This window comes from Ornithodoros turicata, chromosome 7 (assembly GCF_037126465.1).
Source record: "Ornithodoros turicata isolate Travis chromosome 7, ASM3712646v1, whole genome shotgun sequence".
NCBI classification, from domain to species: domain Eukaryota; kingdom Metazoa; phylum Arthropoda; class Arachnida; order Ixodida; family Argasidae; genus Ornithodoros; species Ornithodoros turicata.
Window position 1 is genome coordinate 4471706 of NC_088207.1, and position 25989 is coordinate 4497694.

Genomic DNA, 25989 nt, shown 5'->3' on the forward strand with positions numbered 1-25989 from the left:
GCCGTTTATGCCCTTGCATGGAAAGCAATTTTCGTTAAAGGAAACGCCACAGCTGACGAAGGAACTGTCGTTTTCTCTGTCCGACAAGTTGTACCCTTTTACGCCCTCGGGGTACGCGGTGAACATACATTCTACTATCTTTGGGTTCAGTTTGGATGGTCGACGCTGCTTCTTTATGGCCCAGGGATCTGCATCCAGATGCCCTTATGTGGCCGCTACGGGACTCTTTGCCAAACCACAGCTGGTCTGGCACCTGCCCGCCCATGTATTTCGTACATAGTACATTTCGAACATACACGTAGACGTATTTCGTACATAACCGGAAGTTACAAGGGTGTCCGCCCAGAGTGTTTTGGAAATACCAGACTCTGTTTCCTGAGCTTTTACCAGACATGTTTCAGGAAGGAAATAGAGATGACGTCTGCCCTTTGAAGAGGAGTTTGTACGGGTTACGTCAGTCAGGCAGGCGGTGGATGTCAGACTTGGGGAGTTTCTGAAGAGCGTGGGCGTAACCAGGTCCAAAGCGGATCCCCGTCTCTATTTCGAGAACCCCCATCTTCCTTCCATCCCCTCTCCTTCCGCTTTCCTTTTTCTCAACTGTTAGCTTAATCTCTTCGTCCCCTACCCCCTCCCTTGGAAATGTAACTGCCGCCACTATTCTGAGCAGGTAGACTGCTGTGGACTTATTTTCCTAATAAACGTCACTACCACCACCACCACCACCACCATCGTGTATGGCGACGTCGTTTCCGTTGATTTGATGTAAAACGAACGGCGTACGTCATCTTTTGTTACGCAAAAATGGCGTATTGTCATCAAGTAAGTAAAAATAGCGTACGCCGCCGTTTTCTGCAGATCAGAGGAAAGAACGATGCCACTGGGGATGATTTTTGGCTACGTGCGTGCTATGTGGTGAAGTTCATTATTTCAGGATGCACCACGATCAACATTTATTTCAGTTCTCAAGAGTGCAACGGCGTCTTCATTGCGTACCGCTAAGTGGCCTAAGAGGTGAACACTTTTATTGTTAAGGTTACACCACACCGGCAAAGTTGGATAACTAGCACTGATAATATGTATCAGTGGGAAGACTGCAACGCAGCGTTTGCGACAGCCGTCGCACTAACAATCTGAGGCAAGAGACATGCATGCAAGAGAGGTTGTGGGCAAGGTTTCGCTTGTCCCATCCTACAGTTGGCAATACGAGACATGCCTAGGTGGCTCTAGGTGGCAAGCTAACGCTTGTCCCATCCTACAGTTGGCGATACAAGGTGGCTGTCCTGCTTGATGACAACACACACATGCGATTACATATATACCTGTATGGTCTTCTGGAGTTCTCTCGCCGCTGGCTGACGTCTACTCGTTTTTTCCGCCACGTTCAGGTGAGTGGCAAATCATGTTCTAGCCAGCTCGCTAAGACCCTACTGCACTCTGCAGCGGCTCTCCCGTGTTTGGATTGCTCGCTTGGTATGGTCAGTACGAAAAGCAAACTCTCCTAGAGAGTGTTGTTATCCAACTTGTAGGACTGTAACGTAAAGTTATTGTTTGTCCAAAGGGGACTACCTCCATAGGTGGCTCTCCTGCTTGATGACAATATACATATATACCTGTAACATGAAACTGTCTGAACAGAAGACGATAATAGTATGATATGGGCGAGATTTCTCTTGTCCCATTCTACAGTTGGCAATACGAAGCAGGAGGCAATAAGGATAAGCTAAACAGCTCATCTAATCAGTCAAGAATAAGCAGGAGACGGATGCGTACCACCCTGTAACACTTTCGACTACCTCTTCTTCCGTGGCTCATCTCATAGAGTCAGCCAGGACACTTCTCCTACGTGTTTCGCCGCAGTTGGAGAAGGTCTTGCACCCATGGCAAGCCTGTTCGGTCGCCTGGTCACAGAGGTGGGCAAAGTCACGACGGACGCCCTGGGGGAATGTGCGTCCTGGGCAGGCGTCCTGGGCAGGTCCTACGGTTCTCGGCAGGTCATTGGTCCTCCATTGGATGACTCCGCGTCCAATGGAAATTACGCAAGATGTGCGGCAGGGCTGTCCCTTTTCTTCTGTACTGTACGCTGTCGCAATCAACCCGCTCCTGGCCCGTTTAAGTTCCCTCCCTATCCTTAGATTGCCTGGTGGTTGCCCCTCCTGTTTTCGCGTATGCAGATGATATCTCTCCCATGCTACCAGGGGAAGCTCCCCTTCAACATGTGCTGAGACTTTCGAGGATTTTTTAAGGCGTCTGGCGCACTACTCTGTCGGTCTAAGAGCGGTGCCCTCCCTCTACATTAATGCACGATCTCCTCGCGTTGCTCCCTATGGCGTACCCCCCAAAACCATATTCAAAATGCTCGGTATTGTCTTCTATGTTAGTGGGATACCTCGTGTAAATTGGCCTAGAGTACCTAAACATTCTTCCGCGGTTTTCCGTGAATTCAAATCTGTAGACCTGGCCCTCACTTTCGGCGCCCGTTTACTGACCTCTTGGTACAGCAGCCGTCTGTGGTTCTTCGCCGCTGCATGTCTGCCCCCTGCAGTAATTCGTGTCGCCATAAATCGCAACGCCATCCGCCTCATGTGCTCTGCTTCGGTTGAATGGGAGCAGGAGGTCACATCTGCATGTCACGCGTGATCGGACCGGGCTGGGCCTGCCGGTTAAAACGGAGCTATGTCTAGCACTTCAGATCCGTGGTCTCTTTGAGGCGCCTCACAGGCCTGATCATGCAGCGTGCGCTTTTGTGCACTATTTCCTACGTCATGCCGTCCGGTATTTCACCGATAACGTTGACAGCCATTCGAGAGTAGGGGCTCCTTCCTCCCCTTTTCGCAGCTTGAGTAGATGCCGTCTGCTGCGTACGTGAGATGTCCCTGGACGTTGACGTCTCTCTCTGGGAATCCAGTGACTTCTACACCACACTCATAGAGGCAGTGGTGATTCCCTCCAGTCCTGGTGCCGTGGGTGGACATTTCGTGGGTGCCTGGCGATGTATCACACGTGGCTGGTTGGGCGCTCGTCGTGTCAATCTGGAGTGGAAGCTGGCTCATGGTGTCCTGCCGCTCCGCTCCTCCTCGCTCATAAGCGTTAACACGTTTCCTCTTGATGCTGTACGAGGCTTTTCAAGTCCAGGTGCGGTCTCTCCCAAAAGTGCCACAGCAATATCGTATGTCACTGAGGCGCCAGTGTTTTTAGAGTGTATACTTTTTGCTTTAGCAGGAAAAAAAGGTGGCCCGCGCATCAGATCGACATTGCGGCCGTCCACCTGAACTGGTCGTTGCAAGAACGCATCTACATAGAGCAAGCAGCGCTGTCTCATGAAGAAAATTGAGATGACGTCTGCGTTTTGAAGAGGAGTTTGTACGGGTTACTCCATCCGGGTGTGGAAAATGAGACTTGACATGTTTTCCAAGAGCGTCGGTCTCATCAGGTTGAAATCGAATCCTTGTATCTGCTTCGACAACCTGGAAGGTATCGTTGTTGGAGTGTATGTAGATGACACCTTAAGCATAGCGCTGAAAGGATTTCCTGTTTTCTTATACGAAAATCAATATGGCGGTCACGGCACAGTTACGTCTACCTAGCGCTAGCGTCCTTCCAGATCTAGTCTCGATTCTGCGTTAGTGGCACCCCCAGCGGTAGGTTCATGCGACTGTGCTACACCGCTATGTCCGATTGGAAAAACACGGAAAGAAGTTCGCGTTGCTAACGATTTTATTGCGTGCGTCAGGTTTGGCTATCACGGTATTTTCTGTTCGATTCGGACCGCGTAAGTGCACCCTCGTGCGCCGCCGCAAGTTCGTACGGTATGCAGGGAACGGACTATGTGCGAAAATGTGGGGCTACTTTATTTGCACCCACCCTGTATTATTCTGGCGTCATAAGTGTCCCACTCCAGTGCACATTCAAACATGTGCGCAATAATTTTTTTACATCCGAAATGGCAAGTTACAGCAATAGAGAGAACCTCACAGGCTTTTGAGTAGCTCCCGAGAATGAAGTCTTCCCGGCCTATTTTACTTCTTCAATGCGACGTTTCTTCCGATCACGTTCTGCATTTCGTTGCTGTTTCTACCCCCGTTTTTTAACGTCTCGTCATCTAAACTGGCCACGTATACTTAGTATGCGCAGTACCCTTATTAGGAAATTTCAGAATAACATGCAAAAAAAAAAAAAATAGCGTGACGCCAACGCAAACACAAATGAATCTCCTCTTGCTCGTTACTCAGTTACCTTCCCTTCAGGACATCCCCGTATTTCGAGCTGCATTTCACTGCAACGACTGCCATCTTATAGAAGTGGTTCTACGGATTCATCCACCAGGTGGGTCATGGACGCCGATTACCTCACAGTGTGTCTGTTCTGAAATAAAATAATTTTCTTTTCATGTTACCCCTAGCATCTGAGCGCGTGCCTGCCACATACATCAGATGACAGTGTCAGCTGCATGTTTCACCCCTCTCTGAAGTATATACAGCCACATTCTGATTGGCCGCTTGCATGACATTTAAGTATCTATCTCACGCTCAATCGGACGTCTTGGCTGGTTCCCCTGTGTACTTCGTGAGCGCGCACACTCAAGTTTTATGCAAATAGACGATGTTGTGACCACGAGGACAATGTCACGATTCATGCCCTGAGGGAATGTCAGTCGTACGCTGACTTGAGGGAAATGTCCCGACGTATGTCTCAAAGCGTCTGAGGAAAACTGAGAGAAAAAAACCTAGACAGCACAGCCGCCGGCACCTCTATGAGGCCGACAATGGCGGGTCCTTTAGCGATCACTTTTACTGTGAAGCTTCTTCCACACCGGCAAAGTTAGATAACTAGCACTGATTAGATAACTAGCACTGAGTGGGCACATGTCACACAGCGTTTACGGCAGTCGCCGCACTAACATATTTAGGATAATAGGATAGGATGTTTATTGAAAGAGTAAACTAAGGCCTAAAGCCCAGACCAAAAAAAAAACATTACAGAGATTAGAAAACCCTCATGCACAAAAGAACCACACATTGCCAAAAAATATACAACAGACAGGCGCATGAATGCCTCCGGCTTAAAAATCAGGCAACTCTCGACAAGCGTCTCTGTACAACAATACACTATACACTATAAAAAGACTATAAAATGCTATACACTACACCACACTACGCTACACGGTGTACGCTACACTATACCCTACATTACGCTACACTGTATGATATACAACACACTATACAACACTATACAAAAGTTAGGTGAGTAGGCCTACTCATGAACATAACAGCAAAACAGCAAAAGGCAGGTAAATGAGCAACCCCGAACACGCATAAAGTTGGAGAGTCACAAGCCATGAAGGGTACCCGCACATCACACTCGCACTATTGCACAGTTCAGCGAGCGATCCTGGCCGAGTCACAATTTGATGACGATTTCACCATTGGCGAGTACATAGAGGTTACAGTGACTCCTCCACCGGCGCCGGAATCCGTCTCGGCCGAGCCGCCTAAGGTCGGCCTGCAAGCAAGTCCTGAGCGCGATGCGGCAAGCCATCAACAAATTGACCAGGGTCGTTGGCTGCGCACCATAGACGGAGCGAGTCCTGGCACACCAGAGCTGGTAGCAGATCTCAGACACTAGGATAGGATAGGATAAACGCTTGTCCCATCCTACAGTTGGCGACACAAAGTCAAACCGGGACTTTTCATTTTTCGAAAAAGTAAAATGAACTTACAGGCGAGAAATTAGCTATATTTTGCAGCGAAATTTCCAGCTGCACTATGCACTTATCCCAGCGTTTCACGAGGACTTGGATGTCAGCAGCGTAGAAATCCCTACCGGTGCGTAGAAGCCATAATTGGACCGCATTCCTGATCTCGTCATCGCAGCTGAAGTGGCGGCACCCAAGGAACGCTTTCAGTGACCCGAAGAGATGGAAATCGCTGGGGGCGAGGTCTAGACTGTAAAGTGGATGTGGCAGCAACTCCCAGCCAAATTCCTGTAAGGTGCGGGCCGTGAGATGCGCGGTATGCGGGCGTACATTGTCCTGTAGGAGGAGAACTTCTTTGGTGATATGGCCCGGCTTTCCGAAACTGGAGATGTCCATGAATGATAGTGTTCAACGTTCCCACAGAAAGGTCCGTCTTTCGAGCCAGTTCGAGACGTATTATCCGTCGGTCCTTGAGGATCAGGCGCTCCACAAGTTGGATGTTCTCAGGAACTCTGACACTGGGCTCTGAGCCGCCCCCGCCGGGATCGTCCTGCACTGATGTACGGCCGCCTCGGAACTGTTTCCACCACTCAAACGCTTTGCTGCGGCTAAGTGTATCGTGGCCATACCGGGCTTGAAGTCTTCTGTTAATTGCAGATTACTTTACGCCTTCATTCACGAGAAACTTCATGACAATTCGCTGTTCGATGTGCGCGCTCACCATGTTGTCGGTCATCTTGTCTAGCACGTGTCTTCTGTTTTGCACAAACTTTGGACCACTATGTGGTGGACGCGGATGCCTGTCGCGTGTGAAAAAGATGAAAAAGAAGTAGCGCGATCCATTTGTACACTGAGGAGACAGAAAGTCCCGGTCTGACTTGAACGCCCCTCATAGATAGGAAAATAGAGCTACTTCCACGTGTGTACTAGCGTACCTCTGTAGGTAGCTCTCCGCACTAACATTCAACTATCGCTTGCGGTAGTGGAGAAGGGCCCGTCGATAACGCGGTCCGCCCCCGGGTTGGTCGTGTCCTTGCGCGGCATATAAAAAAGGTTGTGGAGGCAGTACTGCTTGCGGTGCTGTTCCGGAAAGATTTTTCTTCAATCTTTCGGTACTGTTTCCGGAAAATAATTTCTCTTTTGACTATCATCTCATAGAGTACTTACTGAGTAAGGTACTGTCACCAAAGTTGCTTGTGTGACCTTCCCTCAGAAGGAGCTAGAGGGTATTGAAACGGGCAACCGGCGCGCTCTTATGGAAATGCGGACCCCAGATCCGTACTTCATAAGTGTGCGCATGGTAAGCGTGAGACCGTCTGCTATGACGGTATGAAACGAGTTCGTGTGCGGTGTGGCGCAGAGGGCCACTTCAAAAAGACTGCGCGCTCCCAGTGTGTGCTCGCTGAGGTGATTTTGGGCACGAGAGGTGCGATGCTTCGTCTCTAAGCGCTGTGGTAGGGGTCACGCTGTATCCGAAAGTTTGGCTACAACGGGGGCATCGCTTGTTTCTGGTAGCGGTGTGCTATCAACCGCTCCCATTGGAGCGCCTCCCGTGCAGGCGCCCGCGGACGAGAGTGTCACAGCTGAGGTGTTATGTTCAGCGGGAGTGCCTCTATGCCTCTGTGCCTTTCGCGGTTCGTGCTGGCAGTCAAAATGGTAGTGGAGACGCAGCTAGTGGTGACGGTGCCGATAACGACGACACCGTCGCAGGTGTCTCGTCTCTGCTGTTAGCGCCGTACCCAGTCCTGCTGGTGCTGTTAATGTTTCAGCTGTTGTAGTCAGTTGTGGTGCCCTTGATGCAAGAGATGCTTCTCCTGTTGAGCACGCTAGTGCTGTCGTTGGTGGCGTTGTGGCAGTGCGCAACTCCCACATTACCGAAGCTATCAGCGACGAGGATGACAGTGTTGTGTCCTCAGACTCCGAGCGCTTGGTGATTGATGAGGACCCTAAGATAGTGCACGTGGGAGATAAGGATTTTCCGGCTTCTGTCGCTAAACGTATGCGTGTGTCCTCCGACAGCTCCCAAGTGCATGATGACTCTGAAATGGACAATGAGTGCTACTTTTAAATTCGCTGCATTTCCTTTCTTAATGCCTCTGTTCAGTCCTGCAACCTTAAACGTCCGGGGGCTTGGCAGGGAGGCCAAGCATATGGAGGTTGTCGATTCGGCAAAGCTGGCAGGTGTGGACATGCATAATCATTCTTGATGGGAGTGGTTGCCCTTACGGGCGTGCAATCAAGTCCCTTGGCGATCTACATGGGCTCACAGCTTTCTTCAGTCCTGGCTCGCCACACAAGACAGGCGTGGGTATTTTAGTGTTCCCGTCATTCCGGGGTACCGTGCGATGGTCCGACACAGTCACCGAAAGTAGGGTTGTGGCGGTGGAGTTAGAGTACGGCAGTTGTGGTTTTCGCATTGTTAATGTTTACGCCCCTGCCCGTCGCAGTGAGCGCTCAGATTTCTTTCGCACAATTGACCCTTTTTTCTATGGTAACCAAAATTTACTGTTTGCGGGCGACTTCAACTGCACGATATACGGACAGCACGGCAGACAAGCAAATAGAGGACTTGCGCGCTTAGTATATTCTGTTGGCTTCATTCATGCTTTGTCACACGACAACGGGAATGCCTATGAACTCACCTGTGTTGCTACCCGGGGCCGCCACAGCCGACTGGACAGATTTTATGTCTCGCCAGGACTGTCGGATTTCATCTCCCGCTTTGTGACGCGACCTGCTGGGGATCTCACGGATCATGTTGGTGTTCTGTTATCTTTATCTGGCCTGCTAAATTTTCGCTCTGGCTCCAGTTTTTGGCGCCTGAACGTGTCTTTTTTCAACGACCCCTAAATTAATTACGACGTAAAAAAGTGGCTTCCGGATCTTTGTTCCGCACCCGATTTCGGGCCCAGTCACTGGGAGGCTCTGAAGCTGGATGTAGTACACCGTTCTCAGCATTGGGGCAGACAGCGCGCGCGTGAACACCGGCAGTGTAGAGGTACACTCTGGCAGGTGTTGGCTGTGCTTCGCAACCCTGACTCACGCAGTTCTGAATCTGCGTCCGGTATCGAGGACGTGCGGAGGCGCCCGGCCTCTGTCCGAATGCAGCCCAGACGCAAATTTGTTGCGCAACGCTATGTGGTGCGCTGGTGCGGGAGGCATACTGCTGCCGTGTGTTACTCAAGCACTATGCAGCAGAAAACGCGGACTTACGAATTACTCAGCTCCGGTCAGCTGACGGCTCAAACTGACCCCGGTGGCATTCAGGAAGCAATGCGTGAGCATTGCGCGGCCCTTTATCAGGAGTCACCTCACGGCGAGCCTGTTATCAGCCGAGAGTGCCTACTGCCGGCGAAACTAATACAGCGTATTGACTCAGGGCCGCTCACGCAACATGAAGTTTTTCCGTCTGTCTCCTCAATGACGACCAGAAAGTGCCCTGGCATTGATGGCCTCCCAGTTGAGATTTACAAGCGCTTCTGAAGTATGATTGGTTCTTCCATGATTCGGGTTTTTGACATCTGCTTAGCCCAGGGGTTGCTATGCCCCAGCATGCAGAATGGTGTTGTTGTCCTTCTGTGCAAAGACAAGTCTCCAAAACTGTACTCAGATGCTTATCGTACGGTTACTTTACTGACAAGCGATTATAAGGTCTTAGCTAAAATTATTCTATTGCGCGTTTCTGTTTCTGTTGGAGAAGGTGTTACATCCTTGCAAAGCATGTTCCGTCTCCGGCAGATCCTCAGACCTTCATAGAATGTCTCTTCGCGATGGCATCCACTGGGTTAACAGTGGCCATGCTCCCGCTGTGCTGGCGTCCTTCGATCAGTCCAAAGCATTTGATCGTGTGCGCCACGCATACTTGTTCTCTGGGCTGAGGGCATGTGGGTTCGCTGTTGCTTGGGCCAAGTATGTGGAAACGTTGTATAGGGGAACTAGAAGCGCTGTCTCTGTCGCTGGCGTACTGCCGTCGGCCTTTAAACTTGTGGGGTCCGTCAGGGATGTTCTCTCTCTCCCGCCTTGTACGCCATTGCCATCAACCCTCTACTCGAGAGACTGTACTCGCTTCGTGTGACATTGCCGCTGCCCAATGGATGCCACCCACCTGGTTTTGCGTTCGCGGACGACATCTCTGTGATCGTTTCTCGTGAGCGTTGCCTAGGGCCTGTTTTGAAGGCGTTTGAGCTCTTTCAGGGGAAAGACTGAATACATCAAAAAGTGCAGCACTGTTTTTGAACCTCCAGCCTTCCCGCGGGGCTCCTTTCTGTGTTCCAGTGAGGCCAGAAGTCGAAATTTTTTGTGTGACTTTTGATTGCACTGGTATATCTAGCGTAAATTGGCCAAGAGTGTTTAATCGTTGCAGAGCTGTCCTGCGGCAGCTTAAGTTTGTTGCTTTGCCCATCACTTTTCGCGCACATCTGCTAGTGGCCTGGTACTACAGTCGCCTGTGGTTTCTGGGAGTCGTTGCCACGCCACCACCACTAATTCATACTGCCGTCACTAGGCACGCGTTCCGTTTCTTCTGGGGCAGTTCGGTAGAGTGGGTCGCGTGGTCGCGCTTGCACCGTACACGTGACCAGGGCGGCTTAGCCTTACCGGTGGTGCTCGACAAGTATCTTACACTTCAATCGCGCGTTTATTTTGAGGCGTTGCACACTCCCGAACACCCGCCGTGCGCATTAGTGCAGTACACTCTGGGATGTGCTACCAGGTGGTTCGTCGAGAGCCCTAGCTTTCGGCCTAGGTCCGAAGTCCTGCCTCATCAATACAGTGCCTGTGTTGATGTTGTACGGCGTTTGGGACTCCAGCTTCCGGACGCTGACATCCAATTATGGGCTGTCAGCGATTTTTATACAGCTATCTGGGAGTTGGAGTCTGGTCTTCCTGTTCCTTCGGTACCGACGAAACTGTCTTGGCGTCGAATTACGGAGGGCTGGCTAGATGCCCGCCGCGCCAGCCTTCAGTGGAAGGTGGCCCACGGTGTTCTTCCTCTTCGTGAGCGACTAAACCGTTTTCACATCTCGCCCTGACGGTTGCACGTCTTGCGGGATGTGTGAAACCACAGAGCAGAGTGTTTCAGGCGTTGTCGTGTTCCTCTTTTGCTGTGGCGCAGAGTAACCCAGATATTTCAGTTGACGACTGTCGCCTGGGCCACCGTACAGTTCCTGGAACCGTTGCCAGTTCCGCCCGTTTAGCGTAAACAATTAGCTTTATTAATTACCGAGATCAACTTTCAAATTTGGATCCGTCGTTGCCGGCTGGCTTTCGGTTGCGCAGACTTCGGATACGCAGCTATATTTCAGGCTGTCAGGGCAGGGCTTCGTAGCGACATTGTCCGTGAGCAAGCACTGTATGGTCTTGTGGAGTGCTCTCGCTGCTGGCTGACGTCTACTCGTCTTTTCCGCCATGTTCAGGGTGAGTGGCAAATCGTGTTCTAGCCAGCTCGCTATGATCGTACTGCACTCAGCAGCGGCTCTCCCGTGTTTGGATTGCTCCCGTGTTTCGTACTGACCTGGTGTGGTCAGTACGAAAAGCAAACTCTCCTAGAGAATGTTGTTATCTAGCTTGTAGGACTGTAACGTAAAGTTAGTGTCTGTCCAAAGGGTACTACCTCCATATAGGTAGCTCTCCTGCTTGATGACAATACACACGCTGTTGATGACAATACGCGATGGTGACCGAGCGCGTTTCTGGCATCGCCTGGTGATCCCCGCATCGGAACGGCGCTCATTGCACGAGAGCGGACGGCTTTACGATACTGCGATCCAGGCAATGCCAGCAGTCCGCCGAAACTTCAGTATCTCATCAACTTTGCCAACAAGTGCATAAGTACTCACTGTTCAAAGTTGTGCGGTATTATACGTGATACACAGGCAGGCAACACAGTGCATGAATTACCGCATTTCTTTTTTGTGTGGTGCTTGCCACCAAAGTGAAAATGCGAACCTGCAGTTCCTGCAGCACGTAGTACCGTACGCGATAAGATTTAAGGAATCCTCTATAGAATACCCTTTTCCAAAATGATATTTTCAATGGATTACGCCCCTAATAAAAGTGTTGCTCTTAAAGAACCTATTATAGGAGTGATTCCTATATAATATACTTCAGTAAACGCCGTACTAAAATACACCAGCCACTTTGGTGTGAAAAAAGGAGTCAGTTATAGGAGAAGCAGTTTACTCAAAAAAGGTGTAAAATGATTTACTGTGATATGCGCGGCATTATGTCAGCATATGTTCGATAGTCTCTTAAAATAGGATTTCACCGCATATAGCACGCTCTCAGCAAACCATCACTTGGGCTAACACCGTTTTGGCCAAGAACTGTTTAAGAACGGGCGCAGTACCCCTTTTGCTGACACTATGCAGTTATGTTAGTTGATAAAAAAAAAGCATCCGGACCCGCGCATTACGTAAATTCGGGGGGGGGGGGGGGGGGGGCGGGGGATCACGAAATTGATATTCTATGATTCTATGTGTTCCAGCCTCAGAACATCAATTGTCTCGTGGTGGTTATCATTCTGTGCAATGGCTGAATTTCACCGTGCTATGTGGTGAAGTTATGTTTTAAGAGTTCAATCAGTAGAATTTCTCTTCGTAATAAGGAACCTTCACCACGGCGCCGTGTTTATGAGTAAAACGTGCGCTAGTGACGCGTAAATACCGTGTACGGCCTGCTTAAAACATCCAATTTCGCGCGTGTTCACTTTATGTACGGGCTGCCAACACCTGGACAGCAAACACCGTTGAAATTACCCTGTGGCGTTAACATCGCTCAGTATAACAGCAACTGCTCAATAAAGGAGGAAAATAAATTGGGTTCGCCCGGCTGACGTCACGACTTCAAATTAGTATACTCGCGCTAATGGGCACCACCTGCGTGAAGAGAAACGGCGAGCTCGTTTTAATAACTCACTCACAAATGCAGTAACTGTTCTGCAGGGCACCCCTCTTGAAACTCGTTTAGATTTCCTCTCGCTGCGTGGCATAGAATTTTCGTCATGTACGCTTCGTTACTACTGCTCTTAGTGTGGACACTCATGCTGGTAAGCAAACTTGAGAAGATTAGGTTCAGAGGACTCTACTGGTCGGCTGTACAAAGCAGTATAGTAAGATGAAAGATTGAGGTCACTGAAAAGAATGACCAGCAGTAGGACTCGGACCCACACCTTCTGGATTACCGGTCCAGCGTTCTACCAAGTTTAGCTGAAGGGCTTAGCTCAATTGGTAGATCTCTGGACCGGTAATCCAGAAGATGTGGGTTCGAGTAATCCCTCTTAATTTTTTACATCCTTTAGGGTGTATTTAGGGTGTAATCCATTCGGGCGATAACTCATTCCCTTTAGGGTGTAATATAACACCCTTTTCCATAGGCTACACCCTCAAAAAACAGGCTATAACCTGTGGAAAAACGGTGTTATAGTGCACCCTAAAGGATGTGGGTTGTCGCACTTTTGGATTACACCCCTAATACATACTAAAAGGTGTAAAATATTAAGGACCATACAGTTGGCTAAGCTTTTCAATGACTTCCATCTTTCATGATTAATTTCGTAGGTAATTGAGTACGTACGCAACGCCGTTACCGTAATCGAATCGATACTCTATGTTCGGCAACACAGTGTGGGTCGCGATACTTTTTTTTTCTTTAAGTAGATACCGGAATAGTATTTCGGCTACAAATTTGTGGTAACGCGATCTCCGTGTCGTTACCAATACATATACTCTCATAGTGCCCCCCCCCCTTCTGCACCGGCCATATTTCCTACTTTTATTCATTGTCACTGGTTCGCCTGGCGCGTACCAGTGTACGGTTTGGAGAAACCTCAGTAAGATGGCAGACGAGGAGTTTTGAGCGACCCCTATTGCAAATTCCAACCAACATATCGAAGAGTCTGTAAATGCTTTTGCGATTCCAGTTTTAAAGAGTTTCCATGCCGGAAGAATGTTTCCGATATGAGTTGCGCCGTTCCTTGCAACGACGTTATGTAAGACACTGGTATATACTACAGTGTCTTTAGTATCGTCCATGTATTGACCTTGTCCACATTTCGTTGTACACTGGAAGTACACGAATGCGCGCGAGCGCGAACGTTTCTTCTTCTTCTTAATTGTCGGGGATACCATGTATTCTAACTCGTTTTTACCATCCTGATGATCGCACCTCATTAGTCCTGGCCAATCTGCCTTACGGATAAGCGCCATCCCGCTCAAGGAGCAATAACAACAACACCAGCGACATCCCCAGAAGCGGAAGATGGGAAAAGCGTCATAGCTTTCTGATGTCACGTGAGCGCCAGCGCTCAACGTCATGTCTTCACGTACACTGCTAACCGTGGGGAATATCCTGCTACACAGCCACCGGATATTCCGTAGCAGACGACAGCAAAACACGCTGACGGTGTCGTCTGCTAAGCGTCGTCTGCTAAATACGCAGTACGCCACTCCCGATATTCCGCACCGTGTGAATGTTCAACATAACACGAGAGGGAACTTCGGCTCTGTGAGAAGTGTTTTGGCTTTTTTCTTTCACTAGAATATTTCGTGAGGATGTCGCTCGTGCGAATACACGGATGAGTAATATTTTGAAAGAACAGGGTGTTTATGGAAGTCTTTAGATCATGTTATGTTGTGTCTTGTGCTGTCGACCTGCTTTTGTATGTTGCGCACTATATTATTTCGCTTTAAATTTCTTTCACAATTTACAAAGGGGTGTGGTAAGAGCGTGGTCCGACATACATGTCATGATCATGTCTTTCGCACTGATTTAATTGCTGCGAAAGAGGCCCATAAGAGGGGGATTATCCGAAACGAATAGAGGACTTTACTATTACGACGACGGATGCCGGGTCATACGAAGATGGCGCTTTGGCTACACGACGTCAAGGCGTCATCGCGGGCCCAGCGATCCCGTCGGGAGCCACACGGGAATATAGAGGTGCGAAGTAGGAAGCCCACTTCTACGGGCTGCCATCGTTGCGGGGACGCTGCGGATGATAGAGGCTCTCTTGGTATGTGGCGGCGGCGGTAACTCAGGGAACTGGCATGAGCCTGATGCACTAAAGTTTCGCTCGGCGACCGCAGCGGCAACTCCCTCCCCATGTGAAGCGCCCCCTTTCTACAGAGGGTCGCGTCCGGTGTGTCCTCTGCCTTCGTTGAGCGCGGATGTCATCCCTTTTGTGGAAATCATTGCGCCACGGTTTTTCAGAGCCGCAGTTTAGGCGATACACAGAAAGAAACACGCACAACAGCATCCTCAACTTGCGGCAGGCCCCAGGCAACATGAGGCTTGTGTTGTGCTTGTTTGTTTCCATGTTCCAACCTCAGAACCTAAGTTGAGTCGTTTACAACCACAGTTTTTTGCGCTCTATGGTCTCAGTCGCTTTTGCGCCGAAAACCTCCAATTATCATCATCATCATCAACCTCAGGTCAAGTTCTTCCGTCATGTTCACCAAATGCTTCGAATTTGTGTCGTGTTTATATATCTCGACCATCTCTATAATACCCGACCATAAGACTCGCACCTGGCCCCAGCGCCGCTGATTTAGTTTCGCCAAGCGGCCGCCGTACATTTGTTGCGCTGAATACGGGACCCTCGGCAGACGACGCATGCTATGCGGATACCGTCGTTGCCGTCATTCGAGTTTGGCTCCTTGCTGGTTTCCACGCGGTGGGCAGTGTTTGTCTCCAGTGCATGGTTTGTCAGACGTGAGACGTGATAGTGTACTGCACCGTCCCGCTTTGCAAGCCGAAGAAGGCAGGGTCGGACCCAAGTATTTCCTTCCGCTCAAATTACTGCCCTATGGGAGAAGTAGCTCGAAATATATCGCGGAGTCCTGACACAAGTAACTTCACTGTGATTGTTTCATGCCATATACGGTGTGCTTTACTGACGGCAGCGCGTACCATAAATAGTTATATCTAGTAGCTGAGTACCTTTTACGCCCCTCTCTCTGAAAGAATGAATGATAAACTGTGGCCTCCGACCAAGGATGGGCATAAATACAACTTTTGAATATTTAAATATAAAAACAAAATACTTTGTTGAAGGAGGTGTTTAAATACTTCTCGATATCACACTTTTAAACACTCGATAAACACTTTTCGATATCAGTATTTAAATACAAAATATACATACAGCATTTAAACACCATAACTACTACGATAAATACTGTGAAGAGGATGTCATCTGGAACTACAGAAATAATGATGATCATAACAAATCAGCGAGGAAAAATAGTATTTATTTGTTTGATTATCATGGTAATTTTAAAATTACAAGTCTTTTGAAGACTGCATCACTTCGGCGTCTTGTGTTCGGCCGTACAATCTGATTCGCAAAAGACATCACCATCTTCGCAGGTGCCGATGAACAAACGCTTGCATTAAATTTGACGAATATGCTTGGCACTACAAGGTAATCAGCCGCGACCGTTCTCTCCAACAACAGGGAAGAACTCCCCATCTAAAATCGTTTTTCGGCTGCATGCTAGACCAAACACTGCGCCCTAAACTCGCCCTTCTTTCCAAAAAGTCAAATGCACAGCATATTTAAGACATGAGTCAGTATATTTTTAGGAATATATATTTTTATTTATTATTACTATTTCTATATTTTTTGGAGAGTATATATTTAGGAGTATTTATAAGGCATTTACAAGAATAAATACCCCCAAACGGATATTTAAATATAATTATAAATACGTTTTTCTACTATGTATTTAGATACAAAATATAAATACGTGTCGTATATATTGATACGGGCAGCACAGCGTGGTGATGGCAAGGGTTTAATGGTCAGAATGAGAATGACCGTGCGTGACACGCGCCCGTCCCTGCCGACACCGTCGTCGTAACATTGCCCCCCTCCCGGAGGCGTGACCTCCGGGACACGACAGATGAAGAATGCCATGCTGCCGGGGGCACAATAAGTGATGTACTCGACGAAGAGCGAGGCGACGGTGTGGTCGATGATGGGAATGGATCGATACGGTGACGTTCGAAAGATGGACGGGTGGGCGACGATGGGACGATGGTGGAATGACGCTGTGCTGCCTCCACAGGGTCGGGACCGAGGGTATCCTCCACTGAGCGCCGTCGTCGTGGGCGTCGTTGGGCGTCTTCGGGGCTGGGGGCATCTTCAGGGCTTATTCATTGTCGTCTGTGGTCGTCGTCGTCTCTTGTGGTCCTGGGATCGGGGCTGGGGCATTGATGGCCAGAACAACAGTGCTTCGAAGAAGGATGCCCCGCACCTCCACCAAATGACACGGGCAGCACAGCGTGGTGATGGCAATGGTTTAATGGACAGAATGAGAATGGCCATGCGTGACACGCGCTCGTCCCTGCCGACACCGTCGTCGTCGTAGTAACAATATATATACTTTAAGTAGTACTTTAATTACAATATATTTAAATACTGTCCATCCCTGCTTCCGATAGACTACTCGACAGCGTGTTTACGGCATTTCAAGGCCGAAGTTTAACGATCCCGAAGTTTAGGTGGCCTTGCATCTCCCACGAGTGCAAAAGTAACAGAAAAAAGGCACCACAAGGTAGTGTCGCAGAAAAGCCACCATCAAGAAAAGTTCTCAAAGTGGCTTCTGTCCGAACAGCGTAATAAAGGTTAGCAGAGCCTTGTAATGGCAAACCGAAAAAAAAAGGACCAATAAGTAGGAAAACAAAACAAGCAACTGCCGATTCAAAACTAAAGTGCTTGCTTATACAACAAATTCTTTTGGGCGTCGTAACTGGTGTCAGTCATCTCTTAAGGTCGCATTCACCCATTCTCTGTAACTGCCCCGCATGTTAACATGGAACGCCTCTTACGCGAAACGTAAAGTCCGAACGCACTTGCGTCTGACAATTATAAACGCATGATAACTGGCCCAACACAGAAGGTGCTTCTGCTAAGTTTATGTGTACGATGCACGGTATATAGCGCGCGAGTTTCGCAGTTTTACATGCCACCTCACGCTTCAGGGCACAGCCCATTTTTGAGTATTTAGTTTCATAACTCTTAGCTTTACATGCACAGAGAACCTGCGATGATACACAAGCATGTACGCACGAAGAATTCTCCACAATGACCACTCATATTGCACACAGCTGAGCTATAACAGGCGCTCTTCTGAGGAACGACAGGTGGCACCCCTGGCGGGCGCTCCGCGCGTAAATACGGCACTTCAGCTCCTGGAGCAACGGACGGAAGTCCCATAGGCGAACGCGCGAGTGTTATGGTCGTGTATTATTGAGATGGTCGTGGTATATATACATGTGTGTGTGTGTGTGTGTGTGTGTGTGTGTGTGTGTGTGTGTGTGTGTGTGTGTGTGTGTGTGTGTGTGTGTGTGAATTACAAGAAATGTAGAAGAGTGTGTGATGAGAGTGAATCCATGTCCCGTGAGTGAATTTCCACACGATGACGTTAACGTAACTTTTTTCGCAAGTGCTTTGTTGTCACGAATGCGCTGCAGTGCTTGCGCCATGGTAGTGAATTTCAGTGTACATGGTACACAAAGTAACAGAAATGTGGCGTAATGACCAACACTCCAGTATCTGCAAAATGCTGCGCTGGAACACAACTTCATTATGGAGTGCATAACGTATAAAAGAAGGCACCTCCGTAATAAAATCGCACATTCATAAGAAACACTTTCTTTGCTGATACCAAAGACCGTAGCAAACACATGCATACTGCAGTTACAAAAGCTTTCATTCTAAACGTTATTGTGTAGCTTACGTCACCGTCATAGTAGCGTACAAAAAAAAAATCACGGTGTTAAAGGGGCTATGAACTCTACTGAGCAGGCCCGCCGACTGTGCCGGCTCCAAACGGCGATTTTAACTTGTTGACTTTTGTATAACCTTTTGTATAAATGAATCTGACTGGTCCCTCTCTTCACCAGATGCGGCACGCTGCTCTTCAACCATCATCTCCAATGACTATGTTCCCGCTGCTGATTTGTTGATAAAGGGAGGCGGAACTTATTGTATACCATTACGTAGGGCATTATGGCTACGAAATAGGCTCCGCCTTCCGTTTTTCAACAGATCAGGGATGAGAACGTCCTTTTTCGGGATCATAGTTGGCTACGAGCGTGCTATGTGGTGAAGTGTGTAGAGCAGAACGTTATGTGTACCTCGGCGTTGGCGTCTGATTGGGTGCTACAATTCTTCAAATGACGTAGCAATGGATAGAGGTATCCTGGATGGCACTGCGTCTACTCGCCCGTATCCGAAAAAAAAAGTGAGTTTTTGCCTTAATGCTGTACACGTTATGAAAGAGAAGAATTGTACAATGTAAGTAGAATTACGAAGCATAGAGGAAAAGTGTTACACGTATTACACCCTCAACTAAATACCTGCAGATAGGAGCTCTTACCTCCTTTGATACATACTGCAAATGCGAACGCTTTGTCAGTCGACTAAAATAATAACGCCTTTTTTATTATACGTCTTCAAGAACAGCCGCGAGGGCCTTAAAGTTGGCGCACGCTCGTAAATTTCTACATAATGCTGAAGACGACACATACATAGAAAATGGAGAATACAGTTACGGCTTAAGGCCCTACGTAAGCCCCTACAAAAGAATTGGAGCTGCAGGATTCCGTAATGCACTCGTAGGTCACATAACATATACAATAATATTGGTGGACATATTGGTACGTCATCAATAATATATTGCACATTACAGATACGTGAAACTAGAACTAAATATATGAGCGAAAGACTGCATAAATTACATGAACTACTGATCACAAAAACTACAGGATATAGTAGCCAGTTATATCATCGCATCCATGGAACGCGCCACCGTTCTTCGTGCGTAGCGTACGGAAATACATTCGCGCGGATTTCGAATCACATAAACTGTGTGTATCAAAATCACATGGAAAAGGGTCAAAACTTCACCGGCCCAACTGTCAAAACCATATCGGTTTTAGGTATTATGTGGTGGCAACTCAGTGTAGTAGATTAGTAGCTTAGTACACATAGTAGGAACATAGTACAAAGTAGGAACTACGCCGGTAGTTCCTACTTTGCTGCCTGCCTTTCTTCACCACACGCCCACAATGTAATATTAACCATCGGTTAACGGAGCGCCAATGTACTGTGACAGCGTCCCTGGTGCCGCAGTCGCTCCTCATATCGCAGTCAGCATCCACTATACGCAAACCAGCAATAACTATGTGTATCAAAATCAACAGCGCCGTTATATCCTCTTACTCCATACTGCAGTTGCAAACGCATTATTAACTGGCCAAAAGTAAAAGTATCGTATCAGAGTTAAAATGCTCTGCGCCACTTCGAGTGTCGCTAAAGCACCGTTATTATTTTTACAGCGTGTTTACACCGTACCACTATTTACACCATTTTTACACCGTATTATTTTTACCGCGACAGCATCCTTGCTAGTACGCTCCATGCGCTGCTCGCATCGGCAGCATCCGCTGCTGCGCCTGCCGCCGCCGTCAGTCCCACATGGATGGCACCCAATGTATCGCTCCGTAGACGAAAGCGTTCTCGGCGAACGCAATGCATCCTGGACAGGTCCTGGTCGCACGTCACAGCAAGCGTAAAGGCACACCTGACCTTAAAGATGGCTACGCCCGTGATCGGCGGCCAAACCGTTTGTAAACAATGCGGTTGTTGTTTCTGCGCGACGTTTTGAATGTCTTTCGATCACGGTAATTATTTTTATCCGATAATCTCGCAGTAAAACGCGCAGTTTTGCACATAAGGCCTCGTAATGTTGAAGACTTAGACAGATGTGATGACGACCGCGCGTTACGACTCACTGTGCCGATGCGATGTACTTAAAATAATGAGAAACGAGCTACTGCGTTGCGGAAGAAGCACCGCATAGTTCACGCTGGCAACGACGGAGATATGCGGCAGGCGGCAAACGGCATGTAAACAAAGTCACGTGACCTCAAAATGACGTTTTCTATAACGTGCGACCAGGACAAGAAGGCAGTTTTGCCGTAGACACCCGCTTGAGGGTAGGTACAACAATGGCGGGCTTGTATCACCCCTGGGGTCACTACATCTCCGACGCCCGCAGCGCCCCCGACGAGTAACGTGGACTCCCTACTTACCACCCCTAACCACGTTCTCTCTCGACAGAATCGCCGACCCCGTGATGACGTTATGACGTCAAGTGGTCAATGCGCCATCTTCAGGTGACCCACATTCTGTCGGTGCCACCGACTCGATAGGTAATTCCTATCTCGGCAACAACACCCAAGCTTGGGCAGTTCTGTTAGCGTGCCCTCAGTGTATATCCATCTGGCTTATAGTACCATTATATAGTACCATTATGTGGAAGTCTTGTGATGACCTTGTTGTACAGCTCGAAGCAGAGTTAACTGGAACTCCACTTCGAACAGCGGAGCAAGGGGGAGCCACCCTGGCGGCGTTTAGTAGAAATAAAGGGGTGCGCAATCAGGTTGGCGTTATCAACGCTGGGCTCGTTTGTTTTGGGCGACCCTGTCTGAGGGATTGCGAAGAATCGATGATATCCCGATGGTGCGCGCCGGGTTAGCACGTGCGAACCTGTCGTCTCTCACCTCCCCAAACTGCCAAAATTAAAATTAAGGTGAAGTGATCGAGATGAGGACAATTTTTAGAAAAAGGATTGATGTGGGACAAAAAAAAATCAAAATGCGATTTCCGAAAGGTGGGAGAGGCAAATTTGGGGAACGTGCAGTCTATGTACGAAACGAACCTCTGCTGACGGAAACTGAAGTGAGGACAAAGGTCATGGTGAATTTGTCTAGCTCTGGTCATCATTCACTACACCAATAATAGAAAACAAACGTTCACGGTGACTCCCTGCACTGTGTGCCAGCATGCACACAAATATTTGTTTGCACTAATTGGTTGTTTTTCCGAGAAACTCCCGAGAAACGCGAGATTCTACACCATGAAAGCATCGTTTTATTATTATTTAAAAACTCATTACGATGGTTTCGCGATTCCCATCGTTAATTATTTAAAGCCTCTTCGCATCCTCTATTCTGAGCACAGTAAATTTTGCGAAAGAGAGAAATTGTTATTCATTTCATTCGATCACACAATGAGCGTTTCGGATGGTGCGTGCCCATGCGCCAACCTGTTTCCAGGTGCGTGCCATGACGTCGATTCTCCGCATTATTTCAGACACAATCGCCCGTCCTAAACACAAACAGGCGCAGCCTTGATAACGCCAGCTTGATTGGGCGCTATTCGGCACACCACAACGAACACCCCTGCGACTGGAATGGAAATGTCGAAACGCCCTCTCCCTTTAATTCTGCTAAAAGCCGCCAGGGTGGCTCCCCTCTTGCTCCGTCGGTCGAAGCGGCGTTCCAGTTAACTCTGCTTCGTGCTGTACTTGACCCGTCTTCCCTCTGTCCCTCGCCGTCCTTTCCCTCTCAATTTTCCCACGTCTGTGGTGTATACTATATACGTTCCCTATTTTGTGTGAAGTAAATGATGCAGTACCGTTCTTTATTGCCCAAACTCATGCTTTTTTACTGCACCATTGCGTTCCTTAGGAAGGTACTTAGGCAGGTAGCTTTTTTTTAATGTAGTCCTCTAAATATTATATGTATATATATATACCTCTTGTACGCAGAGCCCTGGAACAGCCATCAGCAGTGAAGAGTTTGGGCTGCATTACGTCAAGGCTTATTTTGATGCCATCGGTGTCGTAAGTTGCAACCACTATTTTTAAGACATTCTTAGCACACCCTAAAAGGTTCACTAGAATGCGATAACAAGTTCACTTCCAATCACGTTCTACGCTATGTTAATTTTCTCCTTGTTATCATAATTCAAACCTTTGATTCATTCCGTTACCAGATTTCCATCAAAAATATACAGGACTCTTTCTTGCTTCGGCGCTAACGACTGTGCCTCGTTGCAGCTCGTACATCGGTGTTTTTATTGCATGCTGCGCGTGCACGCCATGCCAGTCCCATGCCAGTCCCAGCGAAAAACATGGTTGCACGTTGCGAAGCGGGCTGGCGTCGCTGTCCGAAGGACGTGAAAATGGATGTTGTCGGTGGAACATCTGCGAGAGCTGTAGAGCAGTGAGTCGGTATTGAAAAATGAAGCAGTGCGCATCATGCCGCGCATATACGGAACACTACGATCGGACCCGTTCCAAATCCCCACGGCCATGATAGGTAAAGCACGCGCTTGTCCTGTTGTCTCGTTGGATGCCGTTAATCGTCGCTTCCTATGGATCCCATTCGTTGCCCCCAAAGACTGCTCTGTTTTCACTGCGTTTTTCTTCTACAGCGTAGCGCTGTGGGAACTAACATTGCTCGCATTATACTGATTGAAACACGTACTTTCATTTCAAAATAAGATGTCTTTGCGTTTTAGCGCTCCTTTAAGCCACCAGAGGATACCTCAGACACCCTTAAGACACCATAATATACGTAACTCCAATGGCTGTGTATCTCATATCATCTTGCACGGCGGGCGATGGTTTGCATAACTATTAAGGAATGAACTGAAAGAATAGATTCTGTGTAGGTAACCTGGTAGATAAAAAGAAGCATGAAGCACAAGAAGAAACGGTGAAATTAAACACAGGTCTACGTTTCTTTTCTTTTCTTCGTTCTTTTCTAACTTTTGTGGTTCATGAAGTGCCGCACTAGTTAATTATTCAATCTGGCTGAGCTCAATCATGACAACGAAATCAGCCGAAGGTACCGACTTTCATGGCACTGAAGGGTTTTCGTGTCGCAGCTTCGTAAATGTTTGTGTAAATACGCAACGAATTTTAATCATTATAAATTTTATACTACAGCTTACTTTTACAAACGTGAATCTGTACACAGTTTCTTCCGTATTTAAAGCTTATTTACAGGCAGCATGGCGATAATTAAATATAAATCAAATAATCAAATAAATAATATTTCAAATAATCAAGTTTTGAAATAATTCAAAGTATCTGAATGCCATGGAAAATCAGAAAACTTTCACCTTGATGGTGATGTGATAAAGAAAAAAGTGGGGATAAAACTTTCACCTTGTTCACTTGCTCCTCGGCTCTTCTGTACTTGTATTAAAATACTTGTGTGGAATAAAGCCAAGGAGCCACAGAGGTGACAGAAGAGATGTCCGTTTAATGCAACAAACTGAAGTGGAATGAAAACCCTCGCTCAAGCGCGATCACGAGGATGGTGCGTAGTGACGTCATTGTGTCATCTTCCTCAACACACTCCCCCGCGAAACAATTCCGAAGCTCACGCAGTGTCGCCCTCCAGCCTGTAAAGCAGCTGAATTGGTCGGGTTAACATCCTCCCGTCCGCCAACCTTACACGGCATGACCGTACTCTGCCGTCTGCACTGACGAATACCTCTTCGACGCGACCCAGAGGCCATGCTACTCGGGATACATTTTCTTTAGCGAGGAGTACGATATGCCCAACCTTGATGCCAGTCGAAGAGCATGGCGGACAGATATTCGCCGATCGCAAGCACAAGATGTATTCCCTGGTCCATTTCGCCCAAAGAACGGCGGTCAGGTTTTCTTGGTAGGCCCAGCGTCTTCGGAGATCACCCGACGTCGAGTTGCCCGCATTCAATGGGCGGGGTGCTGGAAGGGCTGTGAGTCTTTTCCCCACCAAGAAGTGAGCAGGTGAAAGCGCTTCGGAGTCGCTTGGATCTTCAGAGATGTAGGTGAGGGGTCTCGAATTGAGGACAGCTTCCACCTGAGTGACAACCGTAGCTAAATCCTCGAACCTCAGCGTGCTCTTTCCCAAAACCTTGCGGAGGGAGGTCTTGACGCTGCGGATCAACCTTTCCCAAAACCCTCCCCACCAGGCAGCACGCTCCGCAATGAAACGCCAAGTGACTCGGTTCGATGTAAGGAGCCCGGTGACTTGCGAGTCCTGGGACAGACGTGCCAGGATGAGGTCTCGGCGAACACGTTTAAATGTGAGGAAGTTGTCAGAATAGATCTTCAGCGGAACGCCACGTCTCGCGATGAATCTTTTGAACGCTTGCATGAAATCCTCGGCCGACATTGACCTCGTGAGCTCAAGGTGAATGGCGCATGTAAAAATGAGTATGTAGGACTTGCATGCTCCACCAGTGGATGACTTGTAATAAAGTGGTCCTGCATAATCCGTGCCAATTACCTCAAATGGTGGTGAGGGAGATACCCGATCGCGCGGCAAAGGGGCCATTGGCTCAGTACAGACGCGAGCCTTGGCGCGTTTACAAACAAGACACTGATGGAGGACTCTTTTGACGACCTGTCGACCTCTAATGACCCAATATTCTTCTCTGAGTTCGGCTAGAGTCTCTTGAACACCTGTGTGGAGAAGCCTTGTATGCGTGCTCATCACTAGCAAAGCAGTGAGTGGGTGATCCGTAGGGATGATTATGGGGTGCTTAAGTGAATCTGCGTATCCTCCATACTGCAGGCGGCCCTTCATGCGCAGTATACCATGCTCGTCGCGGAAGACGGATGTATTCTGTAGAGACTTATGCTCGGTAGGTTGATGGCCGAAAGACTGCTGCTGTGCCACCACTATCCAGTATCTCCTTGCAGCTTCTACTTCTGTGGTAGTTAGAGCTCCCGTTTTGTTGGTTTGCTGACAACGAGAGTTGTGTAAGAACCTCTGTACCCACGCTGTGACACACAGCAGCCTAGAAAATGAACTGTAGTTGAGTACCTCAAAAGGGGGACTCTTCACGGTAGCGTGACCGAGGCAAACGTGTACACGTCTTGCTTCGTGGTGTACATCAGGCGAAACTTCGGTGGGCGTGTGCCAAGCGGGAGGCCACGCAGTCTTGTCACACAACCACTCCGGTCCGTTCCACCAGCAAGGACTGTCCACGATGTGAAGACAAGACGTTCCCTTTGTAAGAAGATCAGCGGGATTGTCCCGTCCCGGACAGTGTCTCCATTGGTCAGGAGACGTAATCGACTGAATCTCTGCGACTCTATGCGCCACAAACGGCTTTCATGTAGTGGGTGCCCCATAAATCCAGTGCAGAGTAATCTCTGAGTCTGTCCAAAAGAGGACTCTTGCCTCACGAAGCGATACGGCGTTTGTCACGAAGCTGGAAAGACTCGCGGCTAAGATTGCGCCCATCAATTCGAGCCGTGGCAATGAAGTTGTCTTCGTCGGGGCTACTCTAGTCTTCGCGAGCACAAGTGTTGCTTCCGCATGCCCGGTGCTGTTGCATGATACGAGGTAGATGACAGCGCCATAGGCTTGCGTGCTGGCATCGCAAAAGACATGCAATGTCTTTGCCGCCGTAGAAAAAGCCATCGTAGCAATGAATCTTC

At 48.5% G+C, this 25989-nt stretch overlaps 1 protein-coding gene across 1 annotated transcript in view; it reads left to right on the forward strand.

Moving 5' to 3' along the window:
• Positions 1-12579: 12579 nt before the first annotated feature.
• The window catches only part of LOC135400172 (uncharacterized), a 69936-nt gene continuing 56526 nt past the window's right edge, over positions 12580-25989 (forward strand). Inside the window, exons 1-2 of the mRNA XM_064631911.1 lie at positions 12580-12737; positions 22309-22383. Of these exons, the coding sequence (XP_064487981.1) occupies positions 12693-12737; positions 22309-22383 (120 nt within the window). The 5' untranslated portion in view covers positions 12580-12692. The remainder of the gene's footprint in view (positions 12738-22308; positions 22384-25989) is intronic.